This window comes from Micromesistius poutassou (assembly GCF_964030765.1).
Source record: "Micromesistius poutassou genome assembly, chromosome: 3".
NCBI classification, from domain to species: domain Eukaryota; kingdom Metazoa; phylum Chordata; class Actinopteri; order Gadiformes; family Gadidae; genus Micromesistius; species Micromesistius poutassou.
The window spans coordinates 10654125-10678629 of NC_140273.1; the positions used below are offsets into that span (position 1 = coordinate 10654125).

Below are 24505 nucleotides of genomic sequence, written 5' to 3' on the forward strand. Positions count from 1 at the left end.
CAAACAAGGAGAGAAAACACATGCATTGAAGAATAAATCAAAAGGCGGCAAGAGGGGGAAAGAAGGGTTAACACATTCCACCACCTCGAGTCACATGACGTTCCACCACATCACCATTCCAAATGACCTCAGAGCTCCCGGGGATGAATTTGAAACCATAATCCATCTTTATAAATATACTCTTCCGTAGCCACATTGCCTACCTCACCGTGGGTCCACCGTACCATATTGCATATCTCAAATAAGGGGGGAAAGTCGACCGCCATTTGCCGACTCCAGCTTTCTTCTCTAAATCAATGCGAACAGAAGCTAAGGAGAGGACGAAGCAGGATGAAACGATACAACAGGAGGGCAAGAGACCCTCCCCCCACCCCCTCCCACTCTCTCTCTCCTTCATCTATCTGCTTCCAAAAGGTTAATGAAATCAAAATGTGGGAGCATACTGCGCTTCGTTGGTGTGGTCTTGTGCAGTGAGTGTGTGTATGTGTGGGTGTGCTCGTGCATGTGTGTTCTCCTGCATTTGTGTAAAAATGATTTCAGTGTGTGCTACTCTTCACCTGAGTTCCACCTCCAGTGGATTTATAAATAACTGCCTCCCGTGAAAGTATTAATCACCATCTCTTGTATGTACGTGTTTCATTAAAACTTGGTAAAACAGGGAGGAAACAGTGCAGAGTGACACATGACAGTTGGCCCCCGTACCTCTGTTGCTGCCAATTGATTAAGCTATCTGCTTGTAGATGAAACAACTATCTACTCTGTATATCAGCTGTCCCTCTCCGATACCGACTCTCTCTCTCTCTCTCTCTCTCTCTCTCTCTCTCTCTCTCTCTCTCTCTCTCTCTCTCTCTCTCTCTCTCTACACTACGGCCCACATCATCCAGTACAACAGTCTTCATTCGTCTTTCTGACGGTTGTATTTGTCTTCTTTTAGGTTTCTATATAGTCCTTGTATTCATATTATATATATGTATAATTAATAGTTCCATCACTAGCAGATATCGGGTGTACACAATTCAAATGATTTCCTTCCATTGCCTAAGGAATGGGGATACCTACAGTATGGTACTGCCACGATGTGCTGAACATAATCTCCATCAGAAACCAGGTGGACTAAAAACTGAAGTATTTTCACTGAGGGAGTCGTGCCAGGGTCATACCGGGGTCATGGCACTCAGGCAGACCTGTTAGCTGTTCCTGTTTTAGCCCTTTCCCGGCAGAGCTGAAGGAGTGATGGTGTGGCGTTGCTCTGCTCCTTCACACTCACCAGTTGCCTTGAAGCAGCGTTCCACCTATTCACAATTCTGCCCTTTGACCCCACCGCCCCCCCGACACCACCCCCCCGCGCACTGCCCCCTCACCTGTGACGGCTATTTTCAGACTAGCCAATACTTCTTTTTGCCCTCCTGCTCTCCTTTTCTTCTCCTCATTGTCATGACTACATCGTCATGACTACATCAACACAACTCCAACACTCTTGCCAAGCACAACGTTAGAACACATCAAGTGGAACAACGGTTTTCCCGCCCCTGTGGAATCAGCTAAACAGGTAGAAAAAATATTTAGATGTCGATGCTACGGTTGGTGACGGTTCTTACAAAAAGCAAATCAAAAACCCTAAACATATGTACAAAGTTTTTTGTAATTCAAAAAGGATCCCCAGATGAATATTCAACTGCCTTTGACAAAGTTGTGTTTTTGCGATGGGTGAGACTGAGTGATGCGTCATGCTAGCCCTGTTTCAAAGAGAAACGTTCATTTTGACTTGTATCTAGCTAGCTAGGCTCCAACACAACACCAGTGCTGCTGAATTCTCTTCCAGTGTCTCCGGCAGTCAGTCCTTCTGGCTAGGGTCTTCACTAGGCTAACGCAGCGCTAATCCTGTCGTCTGCGGTAAAGACGAGACATTCAAACAGCCAACCGACCTTGCGCAACCACAGCGAGGCGTCAGTGTGAGCACACCGACACCCCGCCGTTCGGGATGAGCAACAGGAACAGGAAGTGTGTCAGCAGTGGCAGGACCTCACGGCGCAGCTAGTTAATAGTCTCTCGCCCTGCCAACCGCCGTCCCTTGAATAGCAAATGGAGGGAGATAGTTGTGAGTTGGAAGAAGAGGAAAAGAGCGGGAGAGAGGTATTTCATCTGTTTTTTCTGGGGCTTGTGTTCGCTATTTGGCTGCCGCTGCCTCTGTTCACCATGCTAAAGCCGCCATCTTGCTCTCCGCGGTACTGTTCCCAGGGGTTGGACAAGTAGCCATGGGCGTCGATGCCGCAACACTGGTGGCCATCTTGGCTCCGTGCGGACAGGTTGGCCTGATTGAGGGAGCCGGTGCTGTTACACTTCTTCACCACAGGGGTCTCCAGAGAGACCGGCGAGAGCAGTGACGTCAGCGAAAGGCTGCTCAGCACGTCCGAGAGGTGCTCACTGTTGAACGCCTGGCTGCCGGCCCCGCCCCGCCCAGAGCCCGTGCCCGCCTCTTCGTCCGAGGGATCCATGGAGTCCTGGCGGAGACCCCCGGGACTGATGCTGCCCCCGCAGCTGCTCTGGCTCCTCTGGCGCCCCCTGGTGGCCTGGAGGGTCAGTGCAGTGCTGCGACCCCGCAGTGTGGCCGAGCCGTGGGCCTGGGCGGTGTGCGGGGGTGTACTGGCGTAGGAGAGGGGCTGGCTGGGGGGCAAAGGGCAGAGTAGAGGCCGCTGGAGGCCTTGGTCTCCTGTCAGGGAGACGCTGAAGCCCAGTCCCTCGTCCAGGGGGGTCTGCAGGCTGCCGTCGGAGCTGGCTGTGGCCAGGGAGGAGTGAGAGGTGTGCTGTGGAGACCAGGAGGAGGAGGAGGAGATATACGATATAACAGTTAGAAGGTCGGTACGGCCAACCTTTATGCTGTCAACAGAAAATAAATATGATCTACTGGAAAAAGAGGTAATACAAACAGAAGCATTACAACAAAAAGCTGCAATGAAGGAGATTAGAAAGTGAGTAGACAACTAAGAGCGTAGTTTTGAGTTTGCGCGGAGCCAAGACTTTGCTCAGTGAGTCACAGCAAGGCTCGACCTCAACCCTGACCAACCTTGATGCCACGTAGAATGAACATGACTGAAACGTTTTTCGTTAAACAATGCGTAAAAAACCCAAGGCAAAACAATATCTTCCAAAAGGAGTAAACAGAAGAAACAAACAGAAAAAAATACAGAGATCGAATGAGGAGATTAAAGGGATAAATAAGCTGGATATCTGAGGTGTGGAGCGGCCTGGGCCAATTAGCTCAGTGCTACAGAGCATTCATCTGCCAGCTGAGGACCACATGCAGATAGAGAGACATAGGGAGAGAGACAGAGAGAGAGAGAGAGAGAGAGAGAGAGAGAATATAATAATGGAAAAGAAATACAGGCTTTGCACAACGCGTCCCCATGGTTACACGGAAAAAACGACAGAACAAAGGGCTATTTAAGTACGCTTGTGTTTGTTTCAGAAGTCAACCGAGAGCGTGGCGCAAACAATATGTTGAGAGTTGTCTTTAATGCGGCAGGAAATTAGCCGAGCTCGCTGTGTTTGTTTTGGTGTGTGCTAGCACCCTCGGACACATCAATGGTGTGGTTCTGACTCATGAACATATGTGTTATATGATAACTCTCCTTTATAGTTGTCTGATTATGAGGGGATTTTACTCCTTAACAATTCTGTGGAGAAGAGGATCCGACAGTGTGTCCACTGAGTCGCTTACTGACCAGATAGAGGAATTTGAAATGAACATGGTTGACGATAGGCATAGTCTAAGGCAGGGCTGTCCATCTCATTTGAGGTTGAAGGCCGTAATAGACCAAATGGGGCCGGACAAAAAAACAGCCTTCACCAAGTTGACCAAGCTTCCCCTGTGGGTACATTGGAAATAATCTTTTTTAAACCACTTTTGCTGTATGCACATCGGGCTGGGTTTCCATTCATTTCAGTGAATACATGTTTCCTCTTCCAAAACCCCTTCCAAAATAACTCTTGTTCTGTATTAACCTTTCTTCTCTTTGAAAGGGACGTTGTCCAAGTCAAAGTTAGCAGTTAGCACTTTCTCAGCCTTCTGAATAATTAGGGGCTTAGTTTCCTAGTGTTGCATCAAAGGGCACCCAAGTTATATTGGGAATTACAACAAGCAATCAACAAGCAATATTTAATCCATTTAATACACCTGTTTGTCTTTTCTCCCTCTTGAAGGCCAACTCAGGATGGTGTTCGTGCTTCTTTTAAACATTTTGTTTTAATAATATCCTAGCATTTTGCTCCCAGGGCTGGACTGAAGCCTTCCACAGGCTGGAGCCACCAGTTGGACCCCTGTGCTGTGATGTGAATATGTACTTAGCTACTGCATTCAGGGGGCCTGGGGCTCGTCACCTGAGGGAAACACACCTTGGGACCTGCTTACACATCAGCCAGTGCAGAAATGTAACACACATGCCTCAGTGTTTTGGAACAGAAAGTGAATAATCTACAGAAATTTACAATCAACCACATTACAATCAATCAACCCTCCCTCCCTCTCTTCCTTCCTCCCCTCCCTCCCTCCCACCATCCGTCCCCCGACCTGGGAGCAGAGGTCCCTGCTGTGTGCTGCCGGGGAGCGGAGGGAGGCCCAGGAGGCGGGGGAGGCCAGCCTCGACGGGTCTCTCCTGCACGGGTCGGCGTCTAGCGGCGGGCTGCCTGGCGGGGCCACGTGGGCCGGGTGGAAGAAGTCCACCGGGAGGGGGAAGGCGGGCGAGGCCGAGCCCTCCTCCTCCTCCTCCTCCTTCTCCTCCCTGCCTCCTCCGGCACCGTCTGCTCCCGGGTCGCCCGCTGGAACACACACAAGGTGGATAAACCAACAGGCGGTGAATTCACTTTCTGTAAGCATCAGCCCGGTTGTGCGCAAAACAGGAAGTAAACAGGAGGACGTCTTCCCTTTAGGTTCCAATGTTTTCGTAGGCTCTGTCCTTGATGGACAGAACAGCAGAGACGGGCAGGAAGTGGATTTGGAGTAGGGAGGGATTGACATGTAGTGTGGGTCCACAAGTCGGAGTTGGACCAGGGGTCGCTACAAGTTGTATCGCCCTGCATGGTTAGCGCAGTGGGTGGAGCCACCGCGTTGCCAGAGTCTAGTCTTTTAAATGCAGGCGGTGATCTCCCCCCCCCCCCCCCCCCCCCTGCCTCTCCCTTTGGGGAGCTGAAGTTTCAAGTTGGAGAGTGCTCCGGCGGTTCCACGCGGTGCAGGTCGGCTACTTTGGGACAAAGTGCTGAGTGTTCCATAACGCATCATTCATCAACGTCAAGGGGGATCCGTCACCCACCTTACCCCCCCCCCCCCCCCCCCCCCACACGTCCCCCATCTATCATGGAGGTAATTGATTAGGAAGTCATTCAGCGTCGAGACGACCTCCACGGCATTTGATCCTCGTATCTCCGCGCCCTGCCGCCGCCGAAGCTGGCCGCTCAGGTGGATCTTCCCCCTCACGTGAGCGCGATACCGATCAAGGTCACAGCAAAGTCGGGACGCAATCAACCGACGCCGCTCAAACGCCAGCGGAAAGGACGCCGATAACGGATAATGAGGAGTGCGGATGTAAGGGGTTTTATTAATGTGACGTACGGATTATACGAACCGTATGGAAATATGCAAATGCAACGGCAGGGGTTTCGCTAATGGGAAGAAAGGCTGTTCTGCTCTGGTGGAATCAAAGTTAAATGCATTCCAAAGAGGGTTCCACTACAGTGTGTGTGGTGTGAGGCTCGCAGGTTCTTAGAGAACCCCACAGGTCCATTTTAAAGCCTGGGATGAATCAGTGTTCAGCCATTCAAGGTCTTCTATCAGCTCTGAAATTTGTGTCACAGAAGCAAAATTTTAATATCCACGTCCTAAACTGTTGAGAGTCTAGAGTTGCCTTTGAAGTAAGCAAAAAATGTCAGCCCTTAACCAAGCTCTGTTAAATTAATAATCCTGTCTAAAACACTGTTATAAAACATCTATTGGTGGTGTGCAATGCACCCCGGGTCCCATTTGACCATTTTGGGTAGTACTTCACTTTGCCTGGGCTAAACTTGATTTCTGTTTAAGCTAGTTGAAGTTGACATTGCTGTTTTTAGGCTGTGATAGCCATAGGATAGGATAGGTGCATTGTACTTTTTTTTTTTTTTTTACTTATCTCTATATTAAGTGGGCCTAACTTAACGAAACACCTGTGAAAGAGGGTGCACTTGATAACCCCAATGATATTCTGCTTACTGCTCACTGCTGTATTTACTGCTGTTAGTTGGGCTAGTTGTCTCGTGTTTTTCACCTTTGGTTGGTAGCTTGGTAGCCAGCGTGCTTATAAGGTTGGTTTGGACAGGGGCTTCTGAATATGTGTTTTCCTTGGATTTTGGCACAAGGGATTATAACATCTGATCCTGTGTATTAATGAAATTCTGTCTCTGTAGCTTAAAAAGTTACAATGGGATTTAATAGGAGAGTGAATCACTGTAGCAATAACCATAAGGTTATTAGTTATTATTATATTATAAGATATTAGTTTCATTCCCATATGACCACAACTCAGGGGTTCTGTCTCAGAATCACTCCATATACAATTTGAGCAATGTTCCCATGGCGATAAATCAGTCATTTAGTACACACATTTGCCACTTTTCCACCGACAGTACCAGCTGAACTCGCCTCGACTCGCCTCGGCCCGCCTTTTTTTGCGTTTCCATTGGCAAAAAAAGTACCTGGTACCTGGTACCGGGTACTTTTCTTAGTACCACCTCCGTCGAGGTTCCAAGCGAGCGGAGTAGGTACTTTTGTGTGACATAAACAGGCTGCTGGCCACTGATTGGCCAGCGGTTGCAAACGGGAATAATCACTCAAAAGTGAAGTTGTGTCCGGTGTGGCTGGAGTCCATGGACCCGCTCCCGAGGGGGACACAGATCAGTGTTTCGCCGTGTGTGTCGCTCCTTTCCCGGGGCTAGAGTTAGGCTGCGCGTGGTTGTGTGTGTCTGGTGTGGTTGTGTGTGTCCGGCATGGCTGGAGTCCACGGACCCGCTCCTGAGGGGGACACGGATCAGCATTTCGCTGTTTCGTTTTTGTGTCGTTCCTTTCCCAGGGCTCGACAACAATAGACGCGCAGTCATTGCTCTTTTTATTTTATTTTATTTCCCATCATAACCTTTCCCGGGAATCAGGAAATAGTCTTGATCAGATTCAGATTTCCCGGGAATCCCGTCTCCCGGGATTAAAATCTAATGACGACCCGCCCATGTTGGAGAGGTTCTTTTCTACGACCCGCCCACATTGAAGAGGTACTTTTTTAGATGGAAACGCGACGTGCCTGGAACCAAACCGAGTTGTGCCACGCTAAGTCATGGCGAGTTGAGCTGGTACTGTCGGTGGAAAAGCGGCAATTGTTGCCAGGCTGGCAGCTACATAAATCTAGAGTGTACTTCGGCCTGGCAGGCTTTGTGCGAGGACATGATCTCTGTTCCAACAGCTTAGAGGAGGAAGCGGCCTGGTAGTGTCTGTTGGGTCTGATTGGGTCTGTCCTGAGGGAGGGGAGCCCAGATATGGCCGATGGTATCTAGGTTTCGACATGTGATCCCGGACAAATCTATTGAACATCCCTTTTTCTCTTTGAACCTAAACGTGCTAGCCTCAGCGATAGCTGTGTACAGAAAAACTCTTTCTAGGTTTTTTTCGGTCCCCTTCAAATATTTTTTTTTCTCTAACTGATTCTCCTACCTCGAGTTTCTGTGAGGCCAGCGTTGGCGTGCGGTGCTGCACCTGAGCGTCCCAGCGAGGTGGGGGCGGAGCGGGGCAGGAGCCCTTCCTCCTGCCGCCACCGGAGACCCTTCTCCCCCTCACTACTGTCCGGGCTGACGGGGTCAGACCCTCCCTGGGACCCCACCTGGCGCTGTTCCTCTGGGCTGGGACAGGAGCTACCGCCCTTCTGGGACTGGTGGTGACAGGGAGGGAGGGGGGGGGGGGGGGGGGGGGCGGGGGAGAGAGAGAGAGAGAAAGAGAGAGAGCGTGAGAGAGATTTGTTTAGTTTAGATCGATGAACTTTATTGATCAAGGGGAAATTAATCTGCCACCACACAACAGAGAAATAAACATGGGCAAACAGATCCACCACGTAAATAGCTCAGGGCTGTGGGTTCCAGCCGCCCCAGGGAACATTGAACAACAGCATTAATGACCACAGAGGTTTCAGGGTCTTTTAGACCGCCGCAACCTCACAGAGCAGCAGCACTGCATCAGTGGGCATCGTTTGCAGTCTTTAAACCCCTTCAATAGAAGATAACTCCCACAGAGTGTCCTCATTTCTGAGGTCAACATGAGTGCACACAAGTTACTTTGGTCCTGCGCGCTAGAAAAGGCTAACTCACCTGCCTCATCTGAGCAGTTGCGGCTCTGCTGTTACCTGGTCGGCTTAAACAGATTGGCTACCGCACTGCCCAAGGTAATGGAAAGGCAAATTGACTTGGTAAAATCTACCGCATCTATACGCATCTGACGACAGCAGCTTCTTCTGTGTAGTGCATAAGAATGACCAAAGGCACAGAACATTTGAACAAAGTCAGTTTGCATTCATCAATAGAGTATCTAGGTGAATACAGCACCAGGAGAAGTGCATATGTTAAGGAGTGAGTGGGGGAGAGAGCGAGATACAAAAAACAACACTTTTCCTCCCAGAATAACAAAATCTAAAAAAAGGCAAATGTGATTCAATCTGCGACTCAACATGTCACTGCATGCCACAGATTAAGATAAACCGAGTCTCTTCCTCATCCTTCTGGCTTCATGATTGATTGCTTATTGATCTTGTGAAGAAAAGAAGAGAAAAGAGGGATACATGGGCATGTATGTCATGGCTTTAACTATGGATATAGAGGGGAATCTAAGGGGTACAATACTGTAGTGTTGTGTAAACGACTCCCAGCTAAAGGGTTCTGGGTTTGAACCCAGAACTACCCTGTAGGCATCCATGAGCAGGGATGCCCTAACCCCCTTCCTGCCCTTTATTGACCTGTATCTGAATTCACTCTAAGACACCTAGGGTAAAGGCATCTGTACAATTCCATGGGGAATTGTACACAATATCGATAAATATCACAAAATGCTGGAATTCAAAAGAACTGAGGTCTATTACACCGATGTACAAGGAAACATAAAGTATGGTATCCAACTAAAAGTAGTTTCTATTTTCGCTGATGTTTCAAACCTCATATTTTGAGTCAGTTAAAAGGCACGTCTTTTCATCTTAATTAATTTAGACTTTAAAACTGGATTTCACAATAGGTTGTTGACGATGCAACACCATTAAAATATGGTAAATGTTGATTGGCCAATGGGGTTATAATGCTAATATTGGTGGCGGGAAAACATATTGAATGAGCGAGAGAAGTGTGGGGATGGGAATAGAGATGATCCGGATGAGAAGACACACCGACATGCGCACACACACACACACACACACACACACACACACACATAATTTATCAAACTCTCTCTCTCATGCAAAAACACACACACATACATACACAAACACAAAAACATGTAAATGCGGGGATTAGGCGAGAGCACATGTAAGCAAATTGACAGAGCAAGCACGTAAAGACGCTGATGAGGATAAGCAAGCAAAGATAAACAAGTACACAAAAACGTCCTTTCATGAATAATGCACAGACTTGATGTACACACAGAGATAAAAGCACACGGACACACCAAGCTAAACACAAACACGCACACACACACACATGCACACTCAAAATACACAGATGCCTGCAGAGTTAAGCCCATTAACCACACATGCACATTCAGAGACCCTTACCAGCAAATGCTAATGCCCACATGTATTCATACACACATGCACGCCCACACACACACGCCCTAACCCAGGGTGTGACACCACAGGGAGCAATATTGGCTCGGTAGGAGACAGGTGCGTTAATCAGGTGGTAGAGTGTGTAAATAGTGATTAATGACATGCTCCAGGATTAGCACACAGATGTGTGTGTGTGTGTGTGTGTGCGTGTGTGTGTGTGTGTGTGTGTGTGTGTGTGTGTGTGTGCGTGGGGGGAGGGTACCAGGATGAAGCTGGGACCACCCATGGGCATGGAATAGAGGTACATATCTGATAAACCCACTGCGGGCTACTTTTTGATGAGCCCACCCGTATCACATATATCTTTTTGTTTAGTTTCAAGTGTGTTTGTGTGTGTTTTGGTCGAGTTTTGTAAGTACAATGATACAAAGTAGGTTGAAAGGTTATGGTTGATCCGCAGTCCAGATGTAGCTGTAGTATATATCACTCATGTCCAATTGAAAATATGACACTTCATTTATTATGTCTTAATAGCAACAAATGAAGGGGGAAGCCCTTCATTTAGGAATGTCTAATAATGTGTGTGTGCGTGTGTGTGTGCGTGCGTGCGTGCGTGCGTGCGTGCGTGCGTGCGTGCGTGCGTGCGTGCGTGCGTGCGTGCGTGTGTACGTGCATGTGTGTGTGTGTGTGCGCGTGCATGAACGTGTGAGTGTATCTGTGTACCGGAGACCAGTAGCTGGTGTTAGAGTGAGTGTGTATGTGTGAACTTGTTAGACTGAATGAGTGTGTACCTGTGTCTCTGGGACCAGTAGCTGGTGTGTGTCTGTACGTGTGTGCATACCTGTGTATTTGGACTAATAGCTGGTGTGTATGTTTATGTGTGTGTGTGCGAACATGTGTATCTGGGACCAGTAGTTGGTGTTTGTGAGTGTGTGTGTGCTTACCAGTGTATCTGGGACCAGTAGCTGTAGTGTGTGTGTGCGTGTGTATGTACCAGTGTATCTAGGACCCGTAGCTGGTGTGTATGTGTGTATGTGTGTGTGTGCGTGCGTGCGTGTATGTGTATGTGTCTGTGTCTGTGTGTGTGTGTGTGTGTGTGTGTGTGTGCGTGCGCATGTGTGTATGTGTGTGCGTGCATGTTTGTGTACCATCGGATCGGGGAGCAGCAGTTGGTACATGCTGTGTTCGTCCAGGCTGAGGTCATCAGGCAGCGCCAGGGAAGACTTGTCTGACATCTGCTCTGACATCTGCTCTGACATCAGAGACGCCTGCTCCACTTCGGCCAACCGGATCTGCCGAACAAACACATGGAGAATGACGTCATCCTCAGAACTCTGACATAACCTCACATCAACTAAAGAGTACCACCTTGTGTTTGTGTAGAAAAAAAAGCGATTCTGCGCGTATGCAGTTCACCTTTCAACCTACGAAAAATCGTAGCACTTTAGAATAACTGCAACTTTTAAGCATTAATAAAGCACTAGTAGATAATAATAACCGTGAATTTCTCCTTTATGGAGCATTGTTCATACATGAACAACATTTGGATTCGTGAATCCTTGGGCCACGTTCCACTCAGTTAAAACACACACCCTCCTGTCCTACACTGATCCTCACGGCTTATTGAAAGGTTGCTCTGAATAATCAGACTGCTTCAAACACAGCCCTTCTCTTCGCATGGAATTCTAACTGAGCGCGGGTTACGGTTTGTTTGTAGGCACAAATGGACAAACCTACCCTGCCAGTTCGAATGTGCCCACTGGTGTTGAACAAACCAAGATCCAGCTATGGGAAACTCTTGGAATAGAATGGATGTCAATGGCTCGCCATCTGCCCAGTTTCGGTTCACGCCCACACGGCAAGAGGGGGTGAGTGGCACACAAATCATCGCTGATTTACATCTCGACACTTAACAACAAACCGGCCAAATACTATGCCTTAGTAAGCATTAATAAATTACATAAAGGCTGGAGATGCCACCAGCACCACTGCAGCAGTACCAAGTATAAGTAGTTATATGTAGTGAGGCATATATAGTCCTCAATTTGGATGAACTCACACAACAGACTAATGGTTTAAAACTAGCTGACAAATCATAAATTGCAGCATTATCATTATCATATATAGCATTATGTCTATAAACCCTTATTAACGCGTTGTACATCGTCATAAATGTATGATTTATGAACCATTGTCTCAACTCTTTTCTAGCACTTATTCTAACGTGCTAGAAAATAGTTTTACTAGCATGTTAAATAAAAACTTTTATTGCCAAATCAGTAAAACAATTAACAAAGAAAACAAATGGCAGCCTAGTAACATAAAAAGTTAGAGATAAAATACAAAACATGGAAAACATCATAACATGAAATATAATCATAAAAAATGAATAAAAATGGAAATGCCAACACGCCAACATGCTGCACAAAATGACATGACTCATAGGATTAGCACACACACACACACACACACACACACACACACACACACACACACAAAGAGTCACACACACAGAGTCACACACCGCTCCACATGTCAGTTGAATGTTCCACTGAATTGTAATCAACACGCATGTCTCACTGATGTCCTAGCTCTCCTTAATCTGTAACCCTGCCATCCCATGACATGCAATGTTTTTTCAGTGAGCAATCTCATTGGTGTGTGTGTGTGTGTGTGTGTGTGTGTGTGTGTGTGTGTGTGTGTGTGTGTGTGTGTGTGTGTGTGTGTGTGTGTGTGTGTGTGTGTGTGTGTGTGCGTGTGTGCGTGCGTGTGTGTGTGTGTATGGGCTTGTACATGAGGGTAGGTGTGTATGTGTGTGAGCGTGTATTGTCGTGTGTCAGTGTGTGTGAGCTGTTGTGTGTCATTGGCAGGCATTCAGCCCCCCTTCCTTCCATCCCAAGGTTAAAGACTACAAAGACTAGCGTATGATTGGGTATCGCATCCCAGCGATACACACAGAAACCCCTTGAAATCCATCATAATCGTATTCATAATCAGGAAAATGAGCGCATGTTAATCACTGTCTTGGTAAACAGACCAGAGTAGAATTACACAAACTTCTATCTATCTATTCTGTTCATGAGTTGTGCTAATCGGAAGGAAAATATATGTCATATATACTATATCGTACATATTTACGTATGTATTACGTATTTATGTACTATATCTTTCAATAGGCTTAGCTTGGTTGTAGAGATGCTGCTAAGGCAATCTCTTTGGTTTATTCAAAGAAAATGGTGGGAAAACATATGAAACAAATTTTTATTCAATATGGAATACTTATAAGAGGTTTAAATTTGAGTGAAGGGTCTTTAAGGTGTCACGGTATGGTCGATTCCAGATTTTCAATCATTTTATATTAGTCCATTTTACAGAGGTTTGGCTGGGCATATTAACAGTGCATTGTAAATGTGGGGTGTTGGCTGTCCAAACGAAAGGCACTGTATTTGACTCATTTTATTTTTTTCACTCGACAGTATACCTCCACCTTTTTCTTTTTTTGCAGCAGTAAAGCTTTATAGTTTACAACTACTACTTTAAGAATGTGAACATTTGTAATAATAATACAATTGCTTTTCGAAAAATAAAAGCAATAAAATATAAAACGTGTGTGCGTGCGTGCGTGTGTGCGTGCGTGTGTGGATGCGTGCACGTGTCTGTCTCACCTCCTGGGAGTGTGCTCTGCAGTCTCTGCAGGTGGGCAGGGGGCAGTAGTGGTGGAAGACGGAGCCAGACAGGTTGTCTATCAGCTCGCCCTCCAGGGAGTCTTTAATCAGTAGAGACACACTGTCCAACCACTGGCTCTCCTGCAACACACACACACACACGTGCGCAAGCATATAGACACACAAATGCACACACAAGCAAACAAGCACACACATAGACACACATGCACGCACATGCATGCACCGACAAAAATTACTCATTAGATTTAAATTATGGAAAAGATTGGGGGATGTACATTAGACCTGTTATACCAGCTTCCATGGTGGTCAGCTAGCTACTGTTAGATATTCAAACTGCAAAAAGTGCCAATGTTAGGTACAGTCACCCACTACCACTCTATAAAACACACACATAAACAAGGAGAGGAATGTTTCCCACCAAGGACATCTAACAGTGATTCAGGTTGCAGACCTTGAAGAAGGGGTGCAAATTAGTTTTTTTTTTTATTGTAGATCAATACAAGATTGTAGATCTCGTATTCTCTCTCATAACATCTATTAGTATCCTAATAGAATATCACTTTGCCGGTATGAGGACCGTTATGATCTGGACTGAGGGGAGTGTTGATCTGACATGAATAAAATACAACTCAGGGAGATGTCAGCCGAGAAAATCACCTCAACAGCTCTAACCGACACAATTCCCCTCGGACCAGAAGAGTTAAGGTCAGTTGAGACGGGGTTGGAGAGCGCGCAAGGTCACTAGGTCGGGTGCAGTGGTCTCGAGAACGGCAGTATTTAAAACACACACACACACACACACACACACACACACACACACAGACACACACACAATCAGCCTCGGCTGAAAGTTTCCCGCCATGTTGGAGTAGCTATTGCAATTCAATTGGTTGGTGCGTCAGCTCAGGTCAAGGTTGGTCGAAGCGAGTCGACCCCGGAGTAAGGTCAGGTGCATGGCCCCTCCACTGAATTTGCTGCAGTGTTTGTCTCTGGGAACCCAACTGAGTGGGTCACAGTCTCTAGCCACGTCTCACCTGAATGCGTCTCAATCTATCAGCACCAAGCAGAACCGCGTTGGGCTACACCTCAAACGGTGCACAGAGTTTCAGAGGTGAGGTGTTGGTGTTACGACCGTGAAAGGACGTGAGGAGCACCACCAGGAACCATCCTTAAGAGAGGAGGCTTCTGGATCAGCATTAAAAGGTTAGGTGGGGAACATTTAAGAGCAATTATTTCAGTGTCATTTGTTTGAATTTGCACGGAAATGACTTTTACCGATATAAATGTTCCCAGAGGAAACCTGTTCTGGTTGAGTGCGCCTGCCTCTGTGTTAAACAATTTAGATTTTAGACCGCACCCCGCCTCATTTCTGACCAATCAGGGAATCTTTTGCCTGATCATACCATCATTCCTGTCAATCACATTCACTCACACACAATGGTGTGGGAATTGAACACTACCCAATGGTGGAGAAACGTAGGGAGGGAGCAGAGAGTGAGGAGGTGTGTTTTGGGGTTGTTTATTTACACAATCTCATTCTTTCTCATTCATTCTTTACAACTCTCAAATGTTGCATACAGCTTTATATGACTACAGTGAGATACAAACTGGTGGCACTGTTGCCCTTCTGATGGTGCTCTTAAGCCCACCCGAAGCCCCCAGGGAAAGCTGTTCTGTTGAGGCCATCCTATTTCCTCCAGGTCATCTGTTTTTAGAAAGATGATTATGCCAGTAATCTTAATGGCCGCTAAATGGGGAGATTATTTTTAAATTGCTCTGTATTCGCCTGGCTTTCCGAGTGAATGGAAGTGAATTATGATCATGTAAGCGTAAACATCGCATTATTAACCAGGAAACAACTCAGTGGCTTTCTATCCATCTCCTTAGTCGATACATTACCATCCAATTCCACTGAGCGACCGGGCTTAACAGTTTTAATGAATAATGATAGCCCCTTGAGATACATGATCCTTTCCATATATTACTCCTCAACATATTACAGCCTTTTGAGTCAACAGAAGCCCTGAGTAAACACAATACGATCTTGCTGTTCCTTAATATCGGTTTGTATTTGTTGTTTTGTAAATAGAAATCACAGAGAGTACAATTCAAAATAATTTGTTCTAGGTTTAACTAGCCTTAAATACAATAAGTAGGCTTGTTTTTTTTTTACTTTGCACTTAATCTGATAAATGTTTGAATATCAACCTACTTCAACTGCTAACCCACGCTGACAGCCATCATATATATATATATATATATATATATATATATATATATATACAGTATACACTACCATTCAAAAGTTTGGGGTCATCCAGACCATTTCATGTTTTCCATGAAAACTCACTTTTATTCAACAGTTTTCAGCTGTGCTAACATAATTTCACAAGGGTTTTCTAATCAACAATTAGCCTTGTAACACCTGTGGGCCTCTGTACAACTAGATATTCCATTAAAAATCTGCCGTTTCCAGCTAGAATTTACCACATTAACAATTGTATTTCTGATTCATTTAATGTATGTGTGTTCATTGAAAAAACAGTGCTTTTCCGTAAAGGAAAGTTACCCCAAACTTTTGGACGGTAGTGAAAAACAACCTATTCTATTGTTTACATTAGGGAACAGGCTGAAAAAAAACAACTTCTGATATTCTTGAAAATATACAATTCCTCACAAAGATGAATTTGTGTATTTGTCATAACTTTCCCTGTCGATATCCCACGGTAGCAAATATAATATTATTTCTAACCGCTACTGGCTGTGTGTACACTGGGCCAGTTGAGTTTTCAGTGAATAAATATTTATATTTCCAAACATCTTGAAAAAATTTATTCAGTATCAACTTTTCTTCTTTCTGGCAGGGCCATCTTGCAAGTTGAAGTTAGTGGTCAGCAGTTTTCTTACCAATATTAGGGGCCTAGTTGCCTTCTGTGGCATCTAGTGACACAGAAGGCAGGAATAACACATTTTGTTTTTCTTTATATTTTATCATATTTCCCCCAGGGTCTTTTGGATTCAGACCACAGGTTGCCAGTTTGACACCCTTTCCATCCATCCATCCATCCATCATTCACCCTTCCTTTTATCCATCCATCCATCCATCCTGCAAAGCTCAACTGGTAGAGCAAGGCATTATCAATGCCAGGGTTAGATTTGTGTAGATACTAAAGTTCTGGGCTATACCATCACAGAGAGCAGATAGCTGTTGATGTCTGTGACAACTCTGAGCGCTGACATCTACAGATACTTCTGATAAGTCTGTTATGTTGACTGGTTACTGTTTAATCAGACTGATCTGTCATCCTCCACAAACAATTCAGTCAATAATCTCTCAATCTTATTTGTCATGCTCCAGATATGTTGAGTCTTGTTGTGTTCATTTGTAATCTCTCTCTCTCGTCAATCTATCTCCCTCCCTCTCTCTCTGTCGGCCTCTCTTTCTCTCCCCTCTTTCTCCTTGGCTCCCTCTCCCTTTATCCCTCTCTTTGTCTTTCTCACTGTCTGCCTTATTGTGCATACACAAATAAAAATACAACCGACAGAAACAAACAAAACCAAATACAGACCACAGCCCCTCCACCCAAACAGCCTCCACACCCTCTACTCACCTGCGCCGGGGAGTACAGCCTGCATCTGCGGTGCCTCTGTGCTTCGTACTGTGTGCTTCCTCCTCCACCACCACCTCCTCCTCCTCCTGCTCCGCCTCCTCCTCCTCCTCCTCCTCCTCCTCCTCCTCCTCCTCCTCCTCCTCCTCTCAGCGCCACCGGACCCCCGCCGGCCCCGCCCGGCGGAGGTCCACCCTGGCTCATCATCATCATCATCATCCCAGCTCCGGGTCCTCCTCCTCCACCTCCTCCTCCTCCGCCGACGGAGGCCCCGGTCGCCCCGGCGATGGCTCCCAGCCCCCCGGTCATACAGCAGAGGCCCCCCTGCGCCAGCTCCAGCTCGATCTCGGCGTCCATCTCGGCGTCCTCCTGTGCCTCCTTGTTGGAGTCGTCCAGGTGCTTCATGAGCACGGCCACCACCACGTTGATGAGCACGAACTGGGCGGTGAGCACGAAGGACACGAAGTACAGCGGGGAGATGAACTGCAGGCCCGCGTGGCAGCCGTAGTCGCTGCTCGACTGGCCGGGGGGGCAGTCCCTCAGGGTGTCCTGGGGAGTGGGGGGAGAGGGGGGGAAAACGGGGAGGGGGGGAGGGAGGGAGGGTAGTTGGGCGTGATGGGTCGGGTGGGAGAGAGAGGGTGGAAGGCAGAGAGCGAGCGAGGGCGGGAGGCAGAGAGCGAGAGAGAGAGGGTGGGAGGCAGAGAGCGAGAGAGAGAGGGTGGGAGGCAGAGAGAGAGAGAGAGGGCGGGAGGCAGAGAGAGAGAGAGGGCGGAAGGCAGAGAGAGAGAGATAGAGAGGGTGGGAGGCAGAGAGAGAGATAGAGAGGGTGGGAGGCAGAGAGCGATAGAGAGAGAGATAGAGAATGGGAAAGAGGGGGACAGGGGGGAAGGGAGGGAGAGAAGGAGAGAGAGAAGAGGAGAGAGGGTAGGCAAAGAAATCAGAGGGTGACAGGAATTAAATTGAGGAGACAGTGAGTCAGGGTGAGACGAATGGCGCCAGAGTGGAAATGGGAGCAGAGGAAGCAGGAAGTGAGGTGAGATGACGGATTAGTGGCGGTAGGCAAGACAGGGAAGACGCAAGAAAGTTACAGAAAGGGGAAGAAATCAGACCAAAGGAAGTCAACGGCAAAGTTGTCAAAATAAAAGTGGACCTCAGAGTCAGTGATGCAGCACTTTTTAACAAACTTCAAACTAAATGTTCTGGTGATTTAACATAAGAAGTACAGACTATACAGTGCACATCCACACATTTTCAAACTAGAGAGTAACTCGTACTTGCTCGCATTTCTGTTTCTGTTGTCGGCGTAGTCCACCATGAAGTCCCTTAATTCAGTCACTAATAAGATTACTAAAGCATATCTATAATACAAGGTCCATTGTGTTGTAACAAGGACCACATAATATGCTCAACCTCATCAACTATCCATGGTGAATGAACCACAAAACGTAGCAGGAAAGACCGTCGGTCCCCCTGACGTGCAGATCTACAATTCCGGAGACGAGGTGCACATAAAGCTACAGTGCCAGCCTCTGTGGGCTCCGTCGGGAGGTAGAAAGCTAATATGGTAGTGTGATTCACCGCTAAGTACAACTTTCTACCTTCTGTCCCCCCACTGCTGCCTCCCGTAGTCCGGCTGAAAGCATAATCAGTCGTGATCGTCTCAACACCCCCTGTGGTGCGTCAAACGCTTCAGGTGTGATTGCAAAACATTTTGTGTGCAAGGGTCTGATTAGCTGCACAAAGGCGGCAGCCCAGATTGCCAAGGACAGAAAAGAAAGAACATTTATTTTAAAAATATCACTTTTCAATATCATTTAAAAACAGTAGGGCTGGCCCATTTCAAGCTTCGAAGAACTGGCCCCTTCGAGGTTTGGGTTAAATTAGTGTTCTGTCAGCTTCTGCATGCCGCTAGGAAAAGCAGGCGGTATAAACAAAAGAGAGTTCTCCCCATGATGCCGTCGGCCTGATGACCCGGCCCAAACCAAGACAGCGTTATTTACTAGGGTCAACTCACCACCTTCAATTAAAAACTATGAAGTCATTCTTTGTACATAGATGTGGATGGCGTTGCAGCATCTTCAATGGAGTTCTGGTGTAGGGGTTTAGGTGTGCGGGTGGAGGCGAGACCATAGACGGTTTGAGAGTATGAAGGGTGTGGTTGTACAGACGGAGGTGTTTTAGAGTACAACAAGGTCTAGCTGTATTGGTCCTGGTGTATTAGAGTACAACAGGGTGTAGGTGGAGGTGTATTGGAGTTCAACAGGGTGTGGAGGTGGAGGTGGATTAGAGTACAACAGGGTGTAGGTGGAGGTGTATGAGAGGACAACAGGGTGTAGTAGTGGAGGTGGATTAGAGGACAGGGTGTAGCCGTGCGGGTGGAGGCGTACCTTCATGATGCCGTTCCAGTTGTCCCCGGTGGAGACCTGGAACAGCGTGAGGAAGGCCATGCCGAAGTTCTCGAAGGTGGCGTGGCGACTCATCCCCTCGCACGGGTAGTCAGCGTTACACACTGGGAGGGGAACGCACAACACAACTCATAAATACACAACACATACATCAACAACACACACACTTAGAACAAAAAAAACCGGATCAAATCGAGAAATACATTGAAAGATAGACCAACACAGGCAGACAGACAGACAGATAGATAGAAAGACAGACAGATTGATAGATAGAGGACATCCCATCTGGAGTCTTCGCACTCCAGATGGGATTTGCATGAGGGTTTTTGGGGGGATCAAAGGCCCTATGTTCCGGTAATGGGTTGGTGTACGTGAACACGGGGGCACCAGGCAGCAGCCGGTGTCCGGCCCCTGAGATCCAGTTGATGCATTATTAAACATGGCCGCCATGTTGTGCATCTAAATGAGAGTGTCGGCGGGGGGGGGGGGGGGGGGGGGGGTTTTGGTCCAGAGCACCCGGCCAGAGGGCGAGGCCCTTAGATCACCGGGTCTCGCTGAAATGTATTCAGCGATCCACAAAGACACTTTCCATTGACAAATGAACTATAAGCAGAAAACCAGAGGGACTCTTCAAACCTGCACTATACCTGCACTATAACCTGCACGTTACTTTTTTTACTACAGCTATTCACTATTTACTACTGAAATAAAATGGTTCCACGACTTAATTCATCCAGGGAGTTGTTCTCAGTTAATTGTGTTTTTCTGGTCCACACAGCCAGATACATGTGCTTCTGGCTGTATCATGGTTATATAGCTCTATCATATCAGATGACACTGTCATCTGACAATGTTGATCATGTTTAGCTATAACACTAGAGGCTGCTTATGAGTAACATAGTGCTTAAATAGAGCCATCATGAGCTGGATGGTTCTGGATCAGTAGAAGGATGTGATTCTGGATTATTCAGGTTTGGACCAGTCACTAGGTAGTTCCAGATTGTTCTCGGTTGTTCCGGTTCCCCTCACCTAGCTCCCCAAACAGCTCCACTCCCAGCGCAGCGTAGATGAAGAACAGCAACATGAAGAGCAGGCCCAGGTTACCAACCTACACACAAACGCACACACACGCACACGCACACACACACACACACACACACACACACAGATGAAAGGTTAACAAACAGCAATCACATTTCTATATTGAAGCTCAGGCCCCAGCTATTTAACGAATTATAACTTTCTAAAGTTTTTTCTGTGGTGGAATATTGCAATACTGTTTTTAAGTTAGTCAAACCTAGACCTAGAGGACACAAAATATGAATCATATATTTTTTTTTATAGAAAGACAACCTTTTCACATATTCATCATACTGCAAACAAGTGACTCAAACCATATTATCTGGAATGAGTTTCCCCTTTTCTGACATCCTGCTGTCCTATGCTACCCAGCAGCCATGCTACGCTGCTGCTAGGCTACGGTACAGAGATACAGGACCTCTGGGCAGCTGGCAGCACCATCCATCAGTCACCTTGTGGTATGCCCCACCAACACACCCTGCGAACCCCAGTAATAGGATAAACACACAGCGCCTCACTGTGTGTGTGTGTGTGTGTGTGTGTGTGAGTGTGTGTGTTGTTATCATAAATACCAGTGAGGATTCCGGATACCATACAGAGGGGAAGGTTTGTAAATGTATGCGTAATATATTCACCCTGTCCCTGAACCCTAGCCTGGGAACCAGACGAATCTGGCGTCGGGCCCCCCTCCCGCTCAGACTGATTCCCAGCAGACCTGGCCCACACAATCACAACCATTTATCTACCATGTGACGGCTGGCCCGAGGACCAGCCTATGGGATCACTGTGGAGGCCGTTTCATAAACAACCAAGATGGCTGGTGCTGATGTGTCGCACACTTCGGTCGGCGGTCTATCCAAGGCAGTTTAGTTGAAAATGACCTGAGGGCTTCCAGACTCATACGCATTTGCAAATTGGCGATGTCAAGCTACCTGAACCCCCCACCCCGATGAAGAAATGTAAAGCTGTGTTTTAATCCAAGAGAGAAGAGTAGATTAACGCAGTGCTTAAGGAGTCAGGGCAATGGCCTGAGCACATTTAATTCCTCCTCTTATTCGTATCTCTCGCTCTCTCTCTCTCTCTCTATCTGGGCGACACAGCATGAAAGGTTACGGCATGGATTAAACAAAACACAGCTTTGGATAGACTCATCCATTCAACGGTTGAAGGGAGAGAGAGAGAGAGCCGGTGATAGACCAAGAGAGATTGAGACGGAAGGAAGGAAAGAGGAAAGGATGAGAGAGAGAAGGAGAGAGAGAGAGCGAGAGAGAGAGCGAGAGAGAGAGCGAGAGCAGTGGTAGTGTGGAAGGGCCAGGAGACCCAGGAAGGACAGGAACAGACGGCATCTTGCAGAGACAATGCGGTTCCAGAGACTCTGATGGCTCTACCCCTGGTCTCCGGGTGGAGCCAGCCACTCTTGTACCAGGATGAGCGAAACATGTCATGCCTGTCTGTATCTTCTGTTCTGTATGCACAGCCTCATCCCCCTCTGCTCACAAGTTCCAAACTATCCTCCCCTGTTGTGCTCCACACTTCACATTCAACCATGCAATTCAACCGGAGGCATTAATCGAGTCGTTTAATTGAGTCATTTTTGTTGGAATTGTTTTCAGTTCAGATGGGAGATGGACATCTGTTGGAGATGCTGCACAATTGAAAATAACAGAAGAGAGAACATGGGTACCACAGTATGACAGTTGTTACCACGGTGATACCTTAGTGTGTCCCAACGCGATCACTTGTACTTGATGAGGGAGGGATGCACTGCTTTAGTACTGAGAGAGATCTGAGCACCTTGGCCAATCAGGCGGCTCCTTTCATGGCATCGGTGTCTGAAGTTTCACAGATGTTTGATGTATTTTTTCCCCAGCAGGAAATACCATATATGGATACTGGTCCGATGATCTTCCTGTGTAGGTCCACAGATATGCTCATTCAATGATAGATGACTTGTACAGGGACAGTTGTGATCGGCCCCTGTTTGAAACTGGTCTGCTTAAACCGAAGAGTCTCCAGCATTTGGTTGTCCTTGGCAACAAGTGACCAACACAATAGCTGTAGTCGCTGTAACAGCTTATATTACCTTAAACACTCTGGTAACCAAATTCAAATTGTGGTTTTTGTTGTTGGTGATTCTGTCAGTGATTCAGATGTGCAGCGAGCGTGCAAACCAAAGGAACAACCGCCACCATAAAACAGAGAGGCGCATTACATCTGCTCAACTGAGCGACAGCGAGACGGGGAAAACTATAAGAGAAAAAAGTGAACCTCAGGAAACTGCAGGAAGAAACATCTGAAATTACATTTGAGGATCGTTCCTGCTGTCAAAGACGATAACATCAAGACGAACGCACGACAGACTGAAACTCAAGTAAACACAAAAACTGTTTGAAAAACACATTTTATCCTATGGATGAATGAACAAGATTACAGCAGTTTGATTCCTCAGATAAGGGCAGGGAGAGATGGAAAAAGGTGTGGAAGAGGAAGAGGAAAAGAAAGGCGGGGAAATTAAATAAAGAGAAAGAGTAGAAAGAGTAGTAAAAAAGGAAGAGAAAGAAAAGAGGAGGCAAAGGAGGAAGGGTAGGAGGCGAGGAGGAGAGGAAGAGAGATGCAGTGGTACTGTGGGTAGTTGGACGGCATGCAGTGATGGATGGAGGAAAAACGGAGAGCGTTCAGAGAATCTAAATATCGACCAAACAGAAAGTGTGTTTCTGTGGAAGGGGAGATTAAAGGGAAGAGGAATCCTCGGAAAAGGATCCATCCATCAACAGCTCCTCTCCTGAGCAGCGGAGGTCGTTGAAAATTACAGAGCATCCCTTTGGGTTTGCAGCCTCAAACCCAAAGGGATTGAGGGAGAGCTCATATCTGGGGGCACACCAGCTTCAAAGCCTCTTCAAGGAAGTCCTCTCCTAGGTCCTTAGAGCAGCAGGTCCTCCATCATCCTCACCGGTGCTGATTCACTCTGTAGTGTCCTTAGTGTCCAGTTCAAAGCAAGGTGCACGTGTGTGTGTGCGTATATATGTGTGTGGCGTCTGTGTGTGTGTATGTGTGTGTGTGTGTGTGTGTGTGTGTGTCTGTGTGTGTCTGTGCAAGCGTGCATGTATTTGTGCGTGTGTGTGTGTGTGTGTGTGTGTGTGTGAGTGTGAGTGTGTGTGCATGTGTGTAAGTGTGTGTGTGTGTTTGTGTGTGTGCTTGTGGTTTGTTTGTTTATGTGTGTTTTTGTGTGTGTGTGTGTGTGTGTGTGTGTGTGTGTGTGTTTGTGCTTGCGTGCGTGTGTTTCTTTGCAGGTATGTGTCTGTGTGTAGTGTGTGTGCACGTGTGTGTATGTGCGTGTGTGTGTATGTGTGTGTATGTGTGTGCGTGCGTGGGTGTGGGTGTTTACCTGTGGTAGAGCCTGGACCACTGTGTCGAGCAGGGCCCTCATCCCCGTCGCCATCTTGAGCAGCTTCAACACTGAGGGAAGATCACAGAGAGGTTACATCACTTTCGCTGGGAGTTAGTGGGTTTCTGTGTGCACGGGTTTCGGTACTCCTAAGACTGAGTGTGTGTGTGTGTGTGTGTGTGTGTGTGTGTTTGTGTCAGAGTGAGTAAGTGTGAGTGTGTGTACGTGTTGGTGTCAGAGTGAGTAGAGAGTTCTTGTTTGAGTAACGGTTCTGCCACCCCAGCCCCGTAAGCGGAGCAGAGGGAGGGCTGGCGAGCCTCCACATCCGTGTGGATCAATCGGAGGTGCTCCGATGTTACCACAGAGTACCAGGTACGACGGCCGTGGATTCACCAGGGAGACAAGAGGTTTGCTGTTTCTCACAAAGACACGTGGCCCCGGCAACCCCTTCCCTTTCAAAAATACAGCCGTTATACAATCTGTATCCGTGCTTTTTAAATCATACCTTGACGCGTCGTACCGCGTGCGT

At 47.1% G+C, this 24505-nt stretch overlaps 1 protein-coding gene across 1 annotated transcript in view; it reads right to left on the reverse strand.

Annotated features, from left to right (window-relative positions):
* Positions 1-2138: 2138 nt before the first annotated feature.
* cacna1ib (calcium voltage-gated channel subunit alpha1 Ib) overlaps positions 2139-24505 on the reverse strand; it is a gene marked incomplete at both ends in the record, with an annotated part of 98190 nt that continues 75823 nt past the window's right edge. The window contains 12 exon segments of the mRNA XM_084465439.1: positions 2139-2804; positions 4568-4750; positions 4752-4815; positions 7432-7525; positions 7727-7940; positions 10961-11104; positions 13478-13618; positions 17110-17189; positions 17301-17655; positions 19494-19615; positions 20541-20619; positions 23977-24047. Coding sequence (XP_084321565.1) covers positions 2139-2804; positions 4568-4750; positions 4752-4815; positions 7432-7525; positions 7727-7940; positions 10961-11104; positions 13478-13618; positions 17110-17189; positions 17301-17655; positions 19494-19615; positions 20541-20619; positions 23977-24047 — 2213 coding nt within the window.